The following is an 18,236-nucleotide window of genomic DNA, read 5'->3' as shown; positions in this document are numbered from 1 at the left end:
CTGGGGGAGGCGGCAGGGGGCGCCCGGGGTGTGTGAGCGCGAGCCCCTCCCCGTGGAGGCCCCGGACAGCGGCGTAAGGGGGCCGGGCCAGGGCGGGCCCGTGGCACGTGGAGGGGCCGGGCCGCGGCGCCCAGCGGGGCGGGAGGGGTCGGGACGCCGGGGCTCGGTGGGTCTAGGCGCTGGTGGGTGCAGGACCGTCTACCTCAGGCTTCCCGGCCGGACCCGTGAGGAGCCGCCCCGTCTGCCCCTCGGCACGGTCCGGTCGGCCAGGGAAGGTTCCTCTGCCCCGGCCAGGGTGAGAAGCAATGATGGCGGGGGGGGGGGGACGCCGAGGGGAGTTGAAGGCCGTCCCTTCAACGTTTCCCTTTCCTTTCTGGGGAGGGGGCTCCCCCAGGCAGGTGCACCTGAGGCTGCCAGGGAGGGGACAGGAAGAGGCGAGGCCCGAGGAAAGGGAGTCGTAGGCCACTCCTGGGAGGCAGTCTCTTCTCCCTGTCCAGGCCGGAGGAGAAACTCGAGGAGCTGCTGGTCTCGTTGCTGTGGGGGAACGGCCCGCGGGGGGCCCGCGTTGGCTCTCAGGGTCCCTGAAGGGTAGAGTGGGGTGGGTTGAGTGCCAGTGCCCAGGGATGGGGGCGGGGGCGCAGTGTGGGACGCAGAGGCAGTGCCCAGGGAGGGAGCAGTGCCCAGGAGGGGCGCAGTATTCGAGAGTTGCTAGCTCCCGGGTAGAAGGAGCAGCGTGAGGGAAGAAGCTGCCCAGCATGCAGGGACACGGAGATCAGTGCCCAGAAAGAAAGACCAGTGTGGGGGAGCGGGAGGTACCAAGTCGATGGGACAGTGTAGGCTTTTCTCTTCCCCATCGTGACATCATGGCAAATTCCCAAACCGGACCGACCCAGCTCGAGTGACGTCTAGCAGGGCTGGGCCGGCCTGGACCGGCCCGGGGGCCTTGCTGCCAGCTGGAGGGTCTGGGCACCATGCCCTACGGATCAGCGCTGTGGGGGCGGAGTTCTGCGCCACCCGCCCCCCGGCGCGGACTGTGCCCTACGCGGGCACGCAGGCAGGCAGGGTAGGGCTAGGGCTGGGCTTCTACGGGCCAAGGATCAAGGTCCTTGCCTGGGTAAGGCCCCCACGCATTCCAGTGTTCGGAACCCGGACTCTGCAGAGGGGGCAGTAGAGCCCCACAGCAGAGCCCGGCAACTCGCGCCACCTCCGTGAGAGGTGGGGCCCGAGACATCCCCGCCCTGGGCGGAGTCATCAGGACCCGAGATCCACCTTCAACGCGCCAGCTTCCCCGGAGCACTCTGTAGGGGCGGAAGTGAAGAAGCCCCGAGAGGAAGGCGGCGACGGAAGTGGCTGCACTACTGGCAGTCGGTGCGCATGCGGCCTTCTTTCTCCTCGCTGCTGCTCTTCGGCTCCTGTTTCTCCCGCTTTTCTCCAAGCGAGGGTTCGTGTCCGGCGCTACTGCTGCAGCCCTCGTGGCCCCCTCACGATGGCGGGCATCCTGTTTGAGGATATTTTTGATGTGAAAGACATTGACCCGGAAGGCAAGAAGTTTGACCGAGGTAAGTAAGGAGTTGCGGCACGCCCCTGGCCCACCTGTCCTCCGCTCACGTGGTGGGGCGACCACCCTGTGCAAACATCATATGGACAAAAAAAAAAAAAAAAAAAAACGGAACCCTGAGCTTTCCTCGATGCCCGGGTGGCCTTTACCATGGTGTTGCTCCTGGGCATCTTGTAGTCCGTACCTAAATCTGCACTGTGCGCTACCTACACACTTTGCCCTATTCATTCCTTTCAGGGGTTCCTGTGAGGTAGGTGGTGTCTTACCCGTTTTGTTCCTAAGAGGTTAAATACCCTACCCAAGACCGCAGTGCGGGGCTAGGGATGTAGCTCAGTGGTACAGAGCGCTTGCTTAAAATGCGCGAGGCCCTAGATTAAAGAGAAAAAAACAGACACACTGTGAGTTGTCTGACTTCCTAACCTAAATTCTTGTATTGTTCCCCAAATGTAACTCCTTGTGAAGTCCTTTCTGAGTTAGAGCAAGCTGGTTGGCATACAAGGAATGGTAGAAAAATACCGAGTGTATTAAAAACTTACTACAGTGAAAGACATCACCATTGATCTCCCTCAAAATACTGTCTCTGAACACTTACCCGATGTTCTTGCCACTTTCTGAAGCAATCCTGGTAGTGCCCTTTGTTGGGTGTCCTTATGAAGTGTGATCCAAAACAGTGAATGCTGCGGCTGAGTGCCATCCAGCCAAAAGGCAGGCTGGTGAAAACACAATGTGTCCTCATCCACCGGATCTGGCACCGTGGGACATCTGGCTCTTCCCCAAAGTCAAAATGACCATGAAAGGTAAACGTTTTGAATCAATTCAGGACATGGAGACAGCCACAGTAGAGCAACTAAAGACATAAAAGAGGACTTCAGAACTTCTTCAGAAAGTATCAAGAACAACGGGCTAAGTGTTTGGAGTGAGGGAGAGTTTTTTTTTTTTGGTACCGGGGATTAAACTCAGGACCTTGTGCTTTCGAGGCAGGCAGCAGAACCACTGAGCGAAATCCCCGGGCCCTAGGGGGAGTATTTTGAGGGGGAACTAATGGCAATGTGTCTTTTACTGTAATAAATTAAAAAAATCTAAACAGTATATTTTTCAGCTGCACCTTATATAACTACTGTGCTGTGGATGATGATTGTTTTTTTTTTTTTTTGGTGTTACTTTTTTTTGCCTGGAAGCATGTTTTTCTTTTTTAATTCTTTTATTGGTACATTTTAGGTATAGAATACGTTTACATTTATCATTGGGTGCTTGTATCTGTACATGATGTATCTTGGTTCATATTTTTTCCCCCATTACCTGTGGGCCCTTCACCCCCTCCACCCTTTGGAAACATGTTTCTCAAGACAGACATTGTTCTTTTTTGTTGTTGTTACTTTGTTTTCTGAGACAGTCCCGATATGTAGTTCAGGCTGGCCTTGAATTTGTTATGTAGCCCTGGCTGATCTCAAATTTGAAATTGCCAAAATCCTGCCTCAGTCTCTTGAATGCCGGGATTACAGGTGTGTGCCACAGTGCCTGGTTCAGACATTAGTTCTTAATCATCCTGATAATCCCCTCACCATAGTGCCTAGTGCACAAAATGGAAACTTTTGGGTGAATGAATAATTAGCTCAAAGCCAGAGGATCTTTGATGCTTCTGTGGGATTCTGCTTACTTGCCATAGTTTTCTCTCTCTTTTTTTCCCCCCAGACTGAACCCAGGGCTTTTGCACTGAGCTATACCCCCAGCCCTTTGTTAAACATTTTGAGACAGGGTCTCACTAAATTGGTAATTTTCCCAGGCTAAGCTCAAACCTGTGATCCTCTTGCCTCAGCTTCTTAGAGTACTGGGGTTATAGGTGTGTGCCATCATGCCTGACAATTTTTTGCCCTTTTCCTTCTCGGATGTGAGGTTCTGATTGAGTTTGTAGTTCATGAAAACAGAGGAGAGGCCAGGGGATGGAGACTAGATTAAAAGTCCATTGCGCTTAACCCTAAACTGCTCTGGGCCTATCACTCTCTTTGTATTTCTCCTCAGTATCTCGACTGCATTGTGAGAGTGAATCTTTCAAGATGGACCTCATCTTAGATGTGAACATTCAGATTTACCCTGTAGACTTGGGTAAGTATTGAACACAGAAAGAGATTTTTTTTTTTTTTAACTCTGCATAATTTCAGCTCTTCACCCTGAGATATTGCCGTTATTTTCAGGTGACAAGTTCCGATTGGTTATAGCTAGTACCTTGTATGAAGATGGTACGCTTGATGATGGTGAATACAACCCCACAGATGACAGGCCTTCCAGGTGAGGAAGTAGAGAAGGGAGTGCTTGAAGTATGCCCTGAAGATTAAGTAGCTAACTGGTATAGAAAGACCTTTATTTATCATTATTATTATTATTAATTTTTTTGGGTGGGGGGAACCAGGGATCGAACTCTGGACCTTGCACTTTCCAGGCAGGCAGCAGAACCACTGAGTTAAATCCCCAGCTATTTTTCTTTTTTGAGACACGATCTCTCGATGTGTAGCCTTGAACTTGCCTTGAACTCGCTGTGTAGCCTAAGCTGGTTTCAAATTCAAGATGATTGTCCTGCTTCAGACTACTCCCAAGTGCTGGGATTATAGGCATGAGCCACCTGGCTATGATTATTTTTTGTTTATTTATTTATTTGTGTGGTGCTGGGGTTGTAAACTGGGACCTCGCCAATGTGCTATGCCATTGAACTCCATCCCCAGGCCAAGAAGAAGCTTTACATTCCTGGAATAAATGATTATCAGCAGAATTTGAATAACCTTAAGGAAATTATTACAGTTAAGAAATCAGACAACTAGGAAGATGGGTGGGAGGGAAATGGAAAGGGAAGTAAAAAAGAATTAAGATGCAGGGCCAAGGATTTAGCTCAGTGGTTCCAGCGCCTGCCTCAAAAGCGAAAGGTCCCAAGTTCGCATGTACCAATTCCTCATGATGAATGTCATTATTATGGTCTGCAAACATGTACTAATAAAAAAATTAAAACAACAAATGAACAAATCGAGCAACCAGGTGTTTCTTGAGAGAGTTGATAACATGCTTGTGAATTGCAGCTTTTTGAAGACTGAGGAAATGATCACTTGAGTGACCCAGGCTATGTGGCCTGGCTCACAGGATTGCTGTGAGGACTAAACATGTTACTAAATTGCCTGTTACAATGCTGGCACTTACTTGCCAGATACTGTTTTATTTTTTATTTATGTGTTAAAAAATTTTTCTCTTGTGGTACTGGTAATTCAATATCTGCAGGGCCTCACACTTGATAGGCAAGCACTCTACCACTAAGCTACATCCACAACTCTTTTTAAAAATTTTTGTTTTGAGACAGGGTCTTGCTAAATTGCCCAGGCTGGCCTTGAACTTGTGATCTTCCTGCTTTAACCTCCTGAGTAGCTGGGATTACAGGCGTGCGTTAGCATGCCCGGCCCAGTTATCATTCATCAAGGGCCTCGTAACACTGTTAATTATTATGGAGTATAACTTTGCTCAATTTTTCCACAGGGCTGACCAGTTTGAGTATGTAATGTATGGGAAAGTGTACAGGATTGAGGGGGATGAAACATCTACTGAAGCAGCAACACGCCTGTAAGTCCCATAGTCTGGTGAGAATCCTTTTCCCCTCCCTGTCCTAAAAATTTGGGCCGTGTTCCTGCTACTGCCTTGGGTCCTCCTGAAGCACCTGAGACGTATGGAGAACTGAAAGAAACTGCTCTGAGGACAGTTCCCAGTTCGCAATATTGGTGGCTCACGCTGCCCTTTATCAGGATCTCCGGTAATCTTGCTGTGTGAAGTTCAGAGGGAAGTGGATTTCTCCAGGAACTCCATGCAGCATTAAGTGATTAAACAGCTAAGCTTTTTGTTTTTGTTTATTTGTGTGTGTGTTTTGCTACCCTGTAACCCAATCTCTAGTTCTTTGGTTTCCCTGCCCAATTATTAGTTTCTTTTCTATAAAATTTTATTAAAACAATATGTGTTCTTTGTGAGAAATGGAAAAACAGAGAAGTAATGTGAAAAAGGAAAAACTCACCTATAATTCCATACCCAGAGGGAATCTTTTGCTTAAACATTTTTGAATATTATAGGTATCTGTTTAATAACCCAGAGCCTCACATATGTTAGGTAAGCACTCTGCCATTGATCTATACTCCAAGCCCTTATTTATTTTAATTATTTTTTGTTTTTATTTTTTTTCAGACCTTTTTATTATTGTATTTGTTTATTTATTTATTTTTTTTTGGTACCAGGGATCGAGCTTGGGATCTTGTGCTTTTGAGGCAGGGGGCGGAATCACTGAGCTAAATCCCCGGCTGCAGCCCTTTTTATTTTGAGACAGGATCTTGCTGAGTTGTCCAGGCAGGCCTCAGACTTGTGATACTGCTGCCTCAGCCTCTGGAATAGCTGGAATTATAGGCCTGTGCCCCATGTCCAGCATTCTGATTTTTTTTTTTGTCTGTTTCTTTGAGATCATGTTCATTACATCGTCTTCCCTTTTTGCTTAACGTTTGTAAAACATATTTCCCTGTGTTAGTAAAGCTTTTCCTAAACATTTTAATAGCTGTAGAACATTCCAGTAAATAGATCTATCATAATTCATTTACCATCCTCCTAATTGTGGGTTAGTTATTTTCTGCCTTTGCTAGTATAAAACACCACTTTGGACACATCTGTGGATTCACCTTGTCTGAATTTTTAGCTCCTAATGACAGCCTCTGGACAGTGCCTCTCCTCTCTCTCACGCTGGGATGGAAAGCGGCTGGGTGGCATCTGTGTCAGAGCTCACACTCACAGGACGGGCCTTCTGTTTCAGCTCTGCCTACGTTTCCTACGGGGGCCTGCTCATGAGGCTGCAGGGTGATGCCAACAACCTGCACGGCTTTGAGGTGGATTCCAGAGTTTATCTGCTAATGAAGAAACTGGCCTTCTGAAGCTGGTGGGAAGCCAGCTTTGCTGCTGGGTCGCTCGGGTCCTGGACATTCAAGCCCGAGGAGAAGTTGCCGTGGTCCCTGTTGAGGAGGGACTGGCTTTCTCTGCTGTGGTGCATCTTCAGCAAGCCTGGACTCAGGAAGACTTGACTTGCCAGTGAAAGACCCAGTGAGCGAGCTGAAGACGAATCAGCAGTTGTTCTGTGTATATGTTTTTTTAAATTAAAACCTCACTTTTTCAGACTTCTACCCCTTTTTAACACTTTCATTTTCTTTAAAATAGTTTTTCCCCGATTTGTCTGTGGTATGTTTCTGGCCCACAGTTGGATGATCATGTGTCGATACAGGATCTGTCCAGCCTTTTGGTTTCGGTTTAGGGTTATCTTCATCTCCTGGCTGACTTCCCAACATTTATCTTCCGGTGGGGTTTCTGATCTGGGAGGGTGTTGTGCTTTGGCTCCTGAGGATAGTACCCTGGGCCCGGAAGATACCACCCATTTGGCAGAGAGGTCTGGATTGGCACGGAGCCCTGCTCATGTCCTTCCAACACTTTCAGTCTCTTAGGAGTCGGTTCACGTGGATGTGAATGAGTCACTTGCATAGCTAGGAAATGTTCGCTTTTATGGAGGCTCTTAGACACAGGCGTGGAGTCTGTTGAAAGGAAGAGCAGACTTGGTGGCTGAGGAAGAAGGTGGAGGAGCTGTCTGTGCTGTCCGCTCCTGGGGTGACCTGGGAGGGAGGCTATGTGGTGGTTCTTCCCAGTGGCACCAAATGGGGAGCTGCTGCATAGTAGACCAGTGTGGTGGACAGGGCAGCAATACCAATGAGCTTGGCAGTCCAGCACCAGGGCCAGGACAGTGTCCCAGCCTGACTGTAGTCACTAACTCATAAGTGTTCGGAAAAGAAACAGGTTAAGGAAATGGTCACAGGGGCCTGGGTGTGTGAGCTGACTCTTGAGCCTGGCGTTAGAGTTCTCTGGGACTCTTCCCCTGGGAGCGCCAAGGTGTAATAATAGCTCAGAAAGATTCCCTGTATTAAGCAGTTGTCTCCTGATGGCCTGCTGCGCCTGCTGGGATCCCTGTTGGGATCATTTTCAGGTCTTCACAGGAGATGGTAGAAACAGTATTTAGGGAAATGGAGTGAAAATGAATGGCCTTGGCGGGGAGGAGGAAGGTGTTTCTTTCACCTTACCGAGGGTGGTGGGGGTGGAGACCCAGAGAGGGTCGGGATGCATTTTTATGGAATCTTAGAATTTTTCCATGGGTCACATCTTTTGAGGGGTTGGAGGACAGATTTAGGTTAAGTGTGAGAACCAAATTACTAGTAATAGTTTGTGGGCTACGATAGCAGATTTGGGCTGACCTGGGGTGGCAAATAAAGAACTGCTATAAAGTAGAATAGGGATGAGTGTTCTCATTGTAGTTTTGTGTGTGTGTGGTGTGTGTGTGTGTAAGTGTAAGAAGGGATAGAATCAACCAGATGGGATGATTTGGGAATGGGTTAGATTCCTTTTTCTTGTTTTTCCTTTGGTGCTTGGGGCTTGATTTCAGGGCCCCACATATCCCCAGCCTCAGGTTAGGTGATTTTTTTGTTTTTGTTTTTGGTGCTAGGGACCAAACCCAGCCCTGCTAGGCAAGCGCTCAACTGCTGAACTACATCCCCAGCCCAGGTTAGATTTTTTTTTTTGGTACCGGGGATTGAACTGCTTGCGAGGCAGGTGGTGAAACCACTGAGCTAAATCCCTGGCCCAAGTCAGATTAACCAGGGGGAGTTGCAGTCACACTGAAGAAGCACAAGAATTTATTTGCATGTGCCCTGAACTAGAGTGAGTCAAACGCTGGTATCAGATGCCTGGAACTGTCTGCTGCTTTTGCAGTTTTCCTACCCTTGCCTCTCTCCTGTGCTGAGAACCATACATCTTTGGTTTCTTTGACATACCTTGTTCTGGGTGCTGCCTCTTGTATATCACAAAGTTGATTATTGAATTTAACCTACTTTGCCGGGTGTGCTGGTGCACACCTTAGTTACCCCAGGACTCAGGAGGCTGAGGCAGGAGGATCACCTCGAGTTCAAGGCCAGCCTGGGCTACATAGTGAGTTCAGGGCTAGCCTGAACTACAAAGGGAGACCCTGCCTCAAAATAACAAAACAAAAAAATTTAACCTACTTCAGTATTTCAGTAAATTATAGTTTGCAGTTACCATTTCCTTAACTTCATGCTAGATTTTGTGCTGTGGAACTAATTCTCCCCTGCTGATACCATCTGAGATTTGGAGAACATTTTGAGCTTTGCATATCTGTTTTTGTTTTTTCAATGCTGGGGATCGAACCTAGGGCCTCACAGGCGAGGCACTTGTTCTGCCGCAGAGCTACACCCCCAGCTCTGCATTTGTTGATTCCTTCCCCCTGATAACTGTTCTTCGGGGGGCGGGGGGGAGGCACCTGCGGATGTCCGGATTGGCCACCCCCACCAAGCTCTTTGGTTTTTACTCAGAACTCTTCAATAGGTGATGCACTTACTCCCTACAGACTAGAAACATCCCAGTAATCAGAATCAGTGAATGATAGGGTACCACAGTGGGGACAGAATGGGCTTGAGAGTGAGTCTGACTGAGCCTGTTTCCTGGTCTGTAAAGTAGAGATGGTAATACCTACCTTACAAAGTTGTGTGAGCTGGGGATTTAGCTCAGTGGTTTCGCCGCCTGCTGCGCAAGCACAAGGACTGTAGTTCACGATCCCCGGTATCAAAAAACAAAAACAGTTGTGTGAACATGGAAAGGGGAATATACATAGGGCTCCTGGTGTTCACCCAACTGTTTTGGGAAGCCCTTAGGGGTCCTGGGATGTTTGAGGCAGTGTTTGGCACTCTGAATTCCTGGATCCTCCACCTACATGCTACCCTCTCCTTTCCTTTGGGGTGGGGAGAGGGAAAATCTTCAGCTGGTTTCCTACAGGAGCCTCTGGAGGTAGCAGGCTCTGCAGAGCTGCAGAGGCCTGCCTGTTTTTAGGGATGCCCTGGCCGAGTTCACGGTGGCTGCACAAGGTTGCGTTTTTGCTGCACTTGTGGGAATGGGAAGTGGGCCTTCCCTTGTTCTTGTGTTTGTCCTGCGGTGTCAGCTCAGGAACACCTCCTGCCACTTCCTGCACTTCCCCCTGACCTCCACAGGAGGGTGGCAGGAGCCCAGGCCTGGCGAAGCCTCCTGCTGAGCTGCTCAAGTGCTAGCTGTTTGCTCAGCTGTTGCAGGCGGGTCTTCTCTTTACTGAAAGGTCTGCACAGGCTTACCTGGGGTGTGAGGCTCTCCAAGGGTTCCTGTTAGCTTTTCTGGGAAGTGGGTCAGGATGTGGGTCCTATTCCCTCCTGTGACAAGTGTCTTTCTCTTGCGTTTTGGTTAGCTTTAGGGTACTCTTAATTTATTCTTTTCCAAGCTCATTTTGTATATTTATATAGGGACAGCCTTTCTGATCGACACCTGTTACTCATTTATCCGGAGTAAGGATCTAAAAAATAGAGGAGCAAACAGTCCCACTGGGAATGATGGTAAAGGGCACAGGATTCTGGAAGGCCTTAAACTTGAAGCAAAGGAAAAATCACACTTGTTTTGTGACACAAGGCTAATCTACCTCTGTTCAAAGGCCAGGCCAGGCCAAGCCTTTGGAGGATTATCATGAAAAAGAGCACATAGATGTGATTTGCAAAATTATACAAAAAACAGACCAACAATAACTAGCTGCTCTGATGAATACGTATTGTCAATAGCTTAAAAAAATAGCTTCTGAAGTTTTATAATGTACAGTGAAAAGCAGCCCCCTTTCCTGTCCTGTGCAGCCCCCTCTGCCGGGGCTTTGGGTTGCAGGTTTGGTAGCGCTGCAGTTGCCTGCCAGGGCCCCTCCCATCTGGCAGTGCTTGGGCACCTTATCCTTCCTGAGACACACTCTCAGGGTGAGGGTGGGCTTCGGCCAGAGGGCTGCTGGAGTTGGGTGTGATAGAAGGGTCAGGAAGCAGGGGCTGGAGCTGGCCCACAGGTGTGGGCAAGGTGGGTGAAGGAGCGAAGAGTGTGTACTGTCCAGCAGGAGGAAGGGCCGTGGAAGGAGAATATCCGGTCTGGAGGTGGGGTGGCCGGAAGCCTGTGTCTGAAGTTCCTGGTGGAATGTCTGGGACTTCTAGGGCCCTGGGTGAGGCTCCAGGAAGGAGTCCATGAGTTCCGTTCAAGGGTCTGTGTGTCCCATTCAGGTGTCCAGGGATTTGATCTGAAGACCCGGAAGTCTGATTCAGCAGACCTGGAATCTTGGCTCTGAATCCCTGCAGCCTGTTCAGAGGTCCAGAGCCAGTAGTTCTGGCTGAGACACTGAAGTTCGTCTCCAGCAACGCAGAAGTCCTGTTTGGGAGCTTGTTTAGTGGGAGGAACAGAGAGGAACTGCTTGGGACTGCGGTGGTGGGCAGGGCCCGCCTGGCACAGAGGGTGGGCCCTCCTACAAGCAGCAGGAAACGCACCTTTCCTCGGAGAAGTTGCTGGAAGCTCAGGAAGATGACATTGGGGTCCTTGTGAACTGTGGTTCTGCCCTGTGGAGGAAGCTGAGGGCAGAGGATGGGCCTGAGGCCAGAGACCAGGCCCAGACCCCCGGCCTCCCTCGTGCCAGCGCCTAGGCTCTGTGGCTGGGAGGGAGCACTCCTTGGGAGGTCACCTCTCCCCCCACCATCCCGGGATCCCCTTTCCTTCTTCAGGTTTCTTTCTTTTTTGGTACCAGGGATTGAACTCGGGTCCTTGCACTTGCGCACCAGGCGGTGAAACCACTGAGTTAAATCCCTGGCCCCCTATCCTCAGGTTTCTTAGGGGACTGAGGTGGAGGACAGCGTCTGTAGGTTCCTCAACTTGGGACTTACCTGGGTCCCCAGGAGGCCCTGCAGGGCCCCAAGGAGGAGTCGGACCTGTCCAGAAAGCTGTCCCAGGAGGGATGCGAGGCACGTGGGTCCCAGCTGTCCCCGAGCTGCCATCACTCCCTCCAGCAGAAGGGTCACTGCGCCTAGAATGTCCTGTGCTTTGGTCTGCTCCTGGGAAAGGGATGGAAAAGAGAAGCGGGCGGCTTCAAAGGACATGCTAATAGCGGGTGGGGAGCCTGGAGGAGTTGCCAGCTGGGTGAATCATAGGAGCTGAGAACTGGACAGGACCCGGGTCCCACCCAGCTCAGGAATTCTTCACAGTCTCCCGACAATTGGTCATCAGCCTCTGGCTTCAGTAACTCGTGTCCACCAACCCGGCTGGTCTCCACTGACTTAGCTCTTGGTTTCAGTACTGCACGTCTACTCTTTCTGGTACAAAAGCCTGGGACCATAGCATCTTAAAACTAAAAGTAGAGCCGGGGATTTAGCTCAGTGGTTCCGCTGCCTGCCTCATAAGCGCAAGGTCCTGAGTTCAATCCCTGGTACCGAACCCCCCCCCCCAAAACCAAACTAAAAATAGAGATGAGATGGTATCGTACTGTTCATAAAGATGATGAGAAGGGACTTAACAAGTGGCGGAAGTGGAATAGAAGCAATCCATAGGTACTGCCCCGCTCCCCTGACCCAGTGCCCCTAACAGACTTGGGGGAAGGGCGAGGATTCTGGGACTCAGAGGAGTAAGAAGAGTAGATTTGGGTCCCAAGAGAAATCAGTTCTTGCTGCACACAGGCTACTTGTCTCTGGCCTAATCAGCCAGGTTTGTGGCTTTGTTCTTTAACCGTTCCTCATTCAACATGCTTTCTGGCCTTTTATTCAGGTGCTTCCTTCTGGACATGTGTTAGTTTAATATGGTCCCTCTTAATAAATTAGCATGTTGGGCCCGGGATTTAGCTCAGTGGTTTCGCCCCCTGTTGCACAAGCACAAGGACCCGAGTTCGATCCCCGATACAAAAAAATAAAAAAATAAAATAAATTAGCATGTGTTTTGAAAGCGGATCTCCAGTAGTGGGGCCCATATTTTTAAGGATAGTCTACTAAGAACAGAGTTCTAGTTGGGCGTGGTAGTGCATGCCAGTAAGTCCCAACACTCTGGGAGGCTGAAACAGGAGGATTTTGAGTTTGAACTCAGATTGGGCAATTTAGCAACTTAGCAAGACCCTGTCTCAAAAAGTGGACCAGGGGCCAGGGATGTGGCTCAGTGGCACTGCGCCTGCCTGGCAAGTGCAAGGTCCTAAGCTCCATCCCCAGTACCAAAAAATAAAGTGGACTAGGGGTGTAGGTTAGTATAAAGGCCCTAGGTTCAACCCTTAGTACAAAAAAAAAAAAAAGAATAGAGTTCGATAGGAATTTTTCTGCAATGTGGATGCTAAATTTCTAAAGCAGTCCAGAATTATCTATTTTAAAAATAACTGATTTAGCTCAGTGGTTTCGCCACCTGCTGCGCAAGCACAGGGACCCTAGTTTGATCCCTGGTACCAAAAAAAAAAAAAACTGCTTCAAGGCTGGATGTGGTGGTGCAGGCCTGTAATCCTAGCACTTAGGAGGCTGAGGCAGGAGGATCTCTGTGAGTTCAAGGCCAGCCTGGGCTACATAGTGAGACCTGTCTCAAAACAAACCAAAAAGGGGCCGGGGATTTAGCTCAGTGGTTTCGCTGCCTGCTGCGCAAGCACAAGGACCTGAGTTTGATCCCTGGTACCAAAAAAAAAAAAAAAAACCCCAAAACCAACAAACCAACAAACAAAAAAACTGCTTCATAGCTATATGTCCATCAACAGATAAATGGATAAAGAAAATGTGATATTTATACACAATGGAATACTACTCCTGCCATAAAGAATAAATGAATCGTTTGTAGGAAAATGGAGGCACCTCCATTGTTTTGCCTGTTTTTGAGACAAGGTTTTGCTATGTAGCCTCAGCTACTCACTTGCTATGACAGGCTACTCACTTTGTAGCTTAGCACTCATGGTGATCCTCCTGCCTCAGCCGCCTGAGTGCTGGGATTACAGACATGAGCCACCACACCCATCTTAATGGATGTACCTTGAGACCATAATGTTAAGTGAAATGGACATACAAGCTTAAACACTGCATGGTTTCTCTTATATGAGAAACCAAAAGTATAAATAAAGAGGAAAATAAAAGACAGCTAATAGGGAGATAGATTTTTTGCAAATGGGAAGGGGGCCAAGAAATGGAGGGAAGGGGGAGGAGAGGAGGGAAAGGGAAAAAAAGAACTGGGACGTGTTTTGTACATGTACCATCTCCCCACAAGGGATGTGACCATCATGTACTGTAAATGTGCGCTAATAAAACAAGGACAAAAAAATAGCTGCTTCAGGGCTGGAGGTATAGTCCAGTGGTAGAGCACTTGTCTAACATCCACAAGGCCTTGGGTCTGATCCCCAGCCCTGCAAAAAATAAATAAATGAATAAAAATAAGAGCTGCTTCAATAATGTTACATGCTACATTTTGAGTCTATGCGGCACTCTTAGATCTTTCATGCGGCTGGAAGCGTGAACAAGGGAGGCCATGATGAGCCGAGGGCTGGAAGAGGACTTCACTGAATTCGCACTTGTAGAATTAATGACATGTACATTTCTGTTAAACCCCACCTTGGAATTTAATTCCTCTTGATTCTAGCTTTTGTTGTTTCATGGTACTTCCCAGCTTTGTGTCATCTGCAGGTATTTATACACAGCCTTACTTCATGCCATTTTAAGAAGGTTGAAGGAGCAGAGGTCAGAGGCATGGCCACGAGAGACTTCTATTCAGCTCTGCACGTGTTCAGCCCCAAATCTGTTTAACATATTAGGCCCGAATCCTGAGTCTTGTCAGGGGTCACCGGAATGTAGGTTGGGTTCGGCTGGTCAAGGTGAAGGTGAGATTTTTTAGGGAGCTCAAAAATTTAGAAGAATCAATAGTAAGCAGTAGGGACTCGGTGATGGCAAGACTTATGGAAGCCCATGTAAGGGACAGTTTTCATTTTCCCTCCCCACTTCCCTCCCTCCCTATCTCTTTTCTTCCTTCTTTCTTCTTTTTTGATGTTGGGGACCAAAGCCAGAGCCTCACACATGCTGCCAAGCAAGTGCTCACTCTACCACTGAGCTACACCGCCAGGTCCCGGATGGCTTTCTTACCGTCTGAGCTTTCCATTCTCCCAAGCTGAAGTCCACAGCAGGCAGCAGGACAGGTGTGGACAAAGGGTTAACGTCTGGGCACTGGCTCTGTTGAGAAAGATGGGTGGGGGGAGAAGGGAGCTGAAATAAGGGAGGGGTTGGTGGCCCAGTAGCTGGGACAGTCTCCCTGGAACACTATGTCCAGACTAGAGCTTCTAAGAAAGGCTCTAGTGTAAATCACAGTCCTTGCCAGAAGTGATCAATAGTAGGCAGAAGTCTTTTTTTGGGGGGTGCAGGGATTGAACTTGGGGCCTTGCTCATGCCAGGCAAGCACTCTACCACTGAGGTACACTCCTAGCCCCTGCCACCTTTTTTTCCCCTTTCTTTTCTTTTCTGAGACAAGGTCTGGCTAAGTTCTCCAGGCTGGGCTCAAACTGACAATCTTCCTGCCTCAGCTTCTTGTGTACCTGGGGTTATAGGCATGTGCCACCATGCCTGGTGGCAGTGGTCTTACCAAAGACAACATTGGAGGCACAGTCATTGGTCAGGGAGTGTAAGAAAGTGGTGCAGGTGAGGGCAGTTCATCATCTAAGTGGGCAGAAGGGCTAGTGCGTGGAGTACTTACCAGTCTGCCATGAAGGACATGAGAGTCACGAAGCAGTTTATGTAGGAGTCGGGGGTCACAGGCAGGTGGAGCTGGGCTGGACAGAGTTAGTCTTGCAGTAAGAAGAAGGACCGCCAGGAGCAATTCTTAGAAGAGGAGAAATGAGGTTGAAAGGTTGGAGGCGGATAAGGGAGGAATCACTGTAGGGTGGTGGGCCAGGATTTCCCATGCGGGACCCAGACCTGAATCCAGGGGCTCCGAGGAGCAGCACCGGATTGATTCCCTGGAGAGTGGACCCCCGCCCCACAATGTCTCTTTGCCTCCCCTGCCATGCTCCAGGCTGGCCCTTGTCCCTGAGCGAGTTCTCACCAGTCAGCTGCATTCTGGCTGGAGTGTCTGGCTGGAGGGGCTCCCTGTATGGGGCCTCTCCCCTGAATCCTTCCCGGGGCCATGGAGGCGGCTTGGGCTCTTGCACTTCTGGGCAGAGTGGGGTGGGGCACAGGTGGACTCTATCCTGTAAGTGACAAGAAGAGTGGCCAATTCATCAAGTTTCAAGGAGCAGACTGCCTTGAAAGCAGGGGGAGCAGATGTTGGGAGAGCTGTCCCTGCAGTTTCCTGTGACTGCAGCAAATGGTGTGGTTTCTTTGTCAGTGACTCTGGGCGTAGTGCCCCCCACACCTCCCACACCTGCTGAGGGCAGCAGGACATCACACACACGTGCGCGCGCACACACACACACACTCACGCACGGACACACACGGCTTAATTGGTTTCCAATTCTGAGTGAGCTCGGTTGTCAGGGCTGAGAATCTGGGATGGGGACACCGATGGGGAGAACTGTGCGCAAACCTGGAGAAGCATGCAAAATGGAATCCAGGGGCAGGATGAGGAAGCTGCGAATGTGCATAATGTGTTGAGGGGGAATTGAGCAAAGAGGCAACTGGGACCACCAGAAGGCAGGGATTAAAAGCTGGTGCAAAACATCAGCCTCTCATTCTTTCCCTATTTACCCACACATAAAGCCTCCTGGAGTTGTTCTTTGCAATCCACGTTCTGAAAAACTGAGATGGGCTAACAGTCCTGGGACTTCTTTCCTGAGGCAAGTGGCCCAGGAATGGGCACCTGCTGAGTGAGATGATGCCCATGTTACATGGCTTACTGCACCTGAGACAGCAGCCAGCCTATCTGTCTCATAGCTGCACCTGCCCCTCTGCCCCCTCTGCAGACCCCTTCCGGTTCCTTCCCAGGACCCCCCACATGGCTTCCTCCTCCTTTCACAACTTGTGCAAAGAGGTCTGCACCTGATTCAATATTGGGATTTCCTGTAGGTCTGTCAACATACACAAGTCCTCCTCCCCTTACCCTCTTCCTTGTGCCCTGGCTTGCCTGATCCAGCTTCCTCAGTCCCAGGATTCAGAACCTTAAGCTAACAAGGAGTGACTGGGTAAGAATGGAGACTGGGGCTGTGTCCATCTTGGTGCTGGGTTCTCTAACCCTACACGCGGCTCCTTCATTTTCTCCCTGGGTCCTAGTCTCCTTTTCCTAGAGCCAGCCAGGATGGTGGTGTATTCCACCATGTCTGTGATCAGTCCCTCTGAAACCAGCACCCCACCCCCTAGCCCTGCTGCCTGCTCCTCCCATTCTGGGAAAGCTACACTCTTCTCGACAAAGGTCAGTGCCTCTAGGTTCCAGTTGGCCTGCCCCTCCCCCAGCTGAGAGCCCACTTTGTCCTGTCCTTCCTACCCTCACCAGCACCAACCCAGCTTGCTACTCACCCAGGGGAGAAGGGCTTAAGGAACCAGGCGAACGGCGGATAGCACTCTGGGGAGCAGATGAGTAGGAAGACATGTGGCGTTGGGGCACAGCCCTTCCATAGCAGTGGGGTCACACGTCTGACCCGGCCACTTCTGCCCAATCAGAGCGCAGAGAGCCACCGGACACTGGCGAAGGCACCCGGAAGTGACGCCTTCTCCTCCTGCCCCTGCTGGGCCTGGATCCCCTGCTCTGGACCATGGTCCACTAATGAAGCCCAGCTCCTCCACCCATGTGCAGGGAGCATTTACAGAGGGGGATCCATTTTTTCTGTGGGACATGCGACCTGGCTGGGGAAGAGATGGAAGCGGAGCAGAGCTTTTGTCCAGGAGAGATCTGGCCAGCCGCATGTTCATCCCCGGGGGTAACATTTTAGCTTGGTGGGCTTTTCAGTTCCTGGCTATCCAAATTTCTTTTCCCTGGACACCACACCTGCTGTCAAAATCCAATAGGACTCCTGTGTCCTGTTTTCCTTTCTTATAGCCCCGCCCTCCTCCAGGAGACCTTCTTGTCGGTCCTCTTTTCGACTGGGAAATCTGGGTTCTCGCCTATGGAGAGAGTGATCTCGCTGGGGTCCTGTTACAGGAGAAGGGTGTGGACCGCTTGAGGGACTGGGTGCTGCTCCGGTGCTCTTCTGCTGGGGCTCAGGGGCTTGGACAGCTAAGGCCCCTGACCTCTGTGCCGTGTGTCCTTGTCTCGGAAAAGGACCTGGACTTCCCCTCCAAATCTCTCCCTGCCAGCGCCCTTCTTTGGCCCTCGCTGCTCTGCCTTCCCCTCAGTGTCCGTCTCCCACAGCCTCTGTCTTCAGGGGCTCCTGACCTGTACCCCCCACCCCTGTTTCCCCCCAGGCTCTCTCCTGTTCCTCCTTCCAAGGATGGGGCTGTCTGTGAAGGAGTATGGCCTAGATCCCGGAATTCTGCAGTTCAGCCAGACGAGATGCCTCCCGCGATTAGGAAGGAGGGTGCCGGGCTGGTCGGGAGGATGGTGGGGGTGTGAGGTGGGAGGGGACAAGGAACATGACCAGAAAACCGGGACAAAGGAGCTGGGGGTGGGCTGGAGAGGAAGAGGGTCCTTCGGGCAAAGGAAGAGGGTGACAAAGTGCGAGGGTGATGGTGGGATGGGCTTGAGGGCAAGCTGCAGTGGAGAAGAAAACTCTGTCTCCACCGAAGCGAAACAGCGCCTGTTTTTGGCCAAGTCCCTGTGCTGGGGAGCTCTCGAATGCGGACAACTCAGAAAGGATGGAAAGGCAGTGAGAGCCAGGGCCAAGGGA

General features: G+C 50.3%; 2 protein-coding genes across 12 annotated transcripts; one reads left to right on the top strand and one right to left on the bottom strand.

Annotated features, from left to right (window-relative positions):
* Positions 1–123: 123 nt before the first annotated feature.
* On the top strand, positions 124–6,741 carry Polr2h (RNA polymerase II, I and III subunit H). 4 transcript variants are annotated; one of them, XM_087186807.1, is made up of 6 exons: positions 124–295; positions 1,160–1,559; positions 3,578–3,661; positions 3,751–3,844; positions 5,072–5,155; positions 6,378–6,741. In XM_087186807.1, exons 2-6 carry the CDS (start codon positions 1,487–1,489, stop codon positions 6,493–6,495), a joined length of 453 nt encoding a protein of 150 aa, XP_087042933.1. In that variant the 5' UTR covers positions 124–295; positions 1,160–1,486; the 3' UTR covers positions 6,496–6,741. The 4 variants fall into 4 exon arrangements, with proteins under 4 accessions (XP_087042933.1, XP_087042932.1, XP_087042934.1 ...); XM_087186806.1 differs by having other exon boundaries at positions 149–295; positions 395–1,559; XM_087186808.1 differs by lacking the exon at positions 124–295 and adding an exon at positions 2,176–2,355 and having other exon boundaries at positions 314–1,559.
* Positions 6,742–8,893: 2,152 nt separating this feature from the next.
* Positions 8,894–17,112, bottom strand: Thpo (thrombopoietin). Of its 8 annotated transcripts, none has more exons than XM_087186800.1 (7): positions 16,930–17,103; positions 16,169–16,279; positions 15,524–15,668; positions 15,176–15,300; positions 14,572–14,658; positions 11,374–11,541; positions 8,894–11,064 (listed from the first exon to the last, which is right to left on the bottom strand). In XM_087186800.1, the coding sequence occupies exons 3-7, from the start codon at positions 15,534–15,536 to the stop codon at positions 10,405–10,407; spliced, it is 1,053 nt and encodes a 350-aa protein (XP_087042926.1). In that variant the 5' UTR covers positions 15,537–15,668; positions 16,169–16,279; positions 16,930–17,103; the 3' UTR covers positions 8,894–10,404. The 8 variants fall into 8 exon arrangements, with proteins under 8 accessions (XP_087042926.1, XP_087042927.1, XP_087042921.1 ...); XM_087186801.1 differs by having other exon boundaries at positions 16,169–16,276; positions 16,930–17,051; XM_087186795.1 differs by having other exon boundaries at positions 16,165–16,276; positions 16,930–17,045.
* Between the last annotated feature and the right edge of the window lie 1,124 nt (positions 17,113–18,236).

Source organism: Heterocephalus glaber, unplaced genomic scaffold, assembly GCF_053883595.1.
Source record: "Heterocephalus glaber isolate CG9 unplaced genomic scaffold, H.glaber_assembly_v1.0 deba00001504, whole genome shotgun sequence".
Taxonomy (NCBI): domain Eukaryota; kingdom Metazoa; phylum Chordata; class Mammalia; order Rodentia; family Bathyergidae; genus Heterocephalus; species Heterocephalus glaber.
This window is presented reverse-complemented; position numbering and strand designations above follow the sequence as displayed.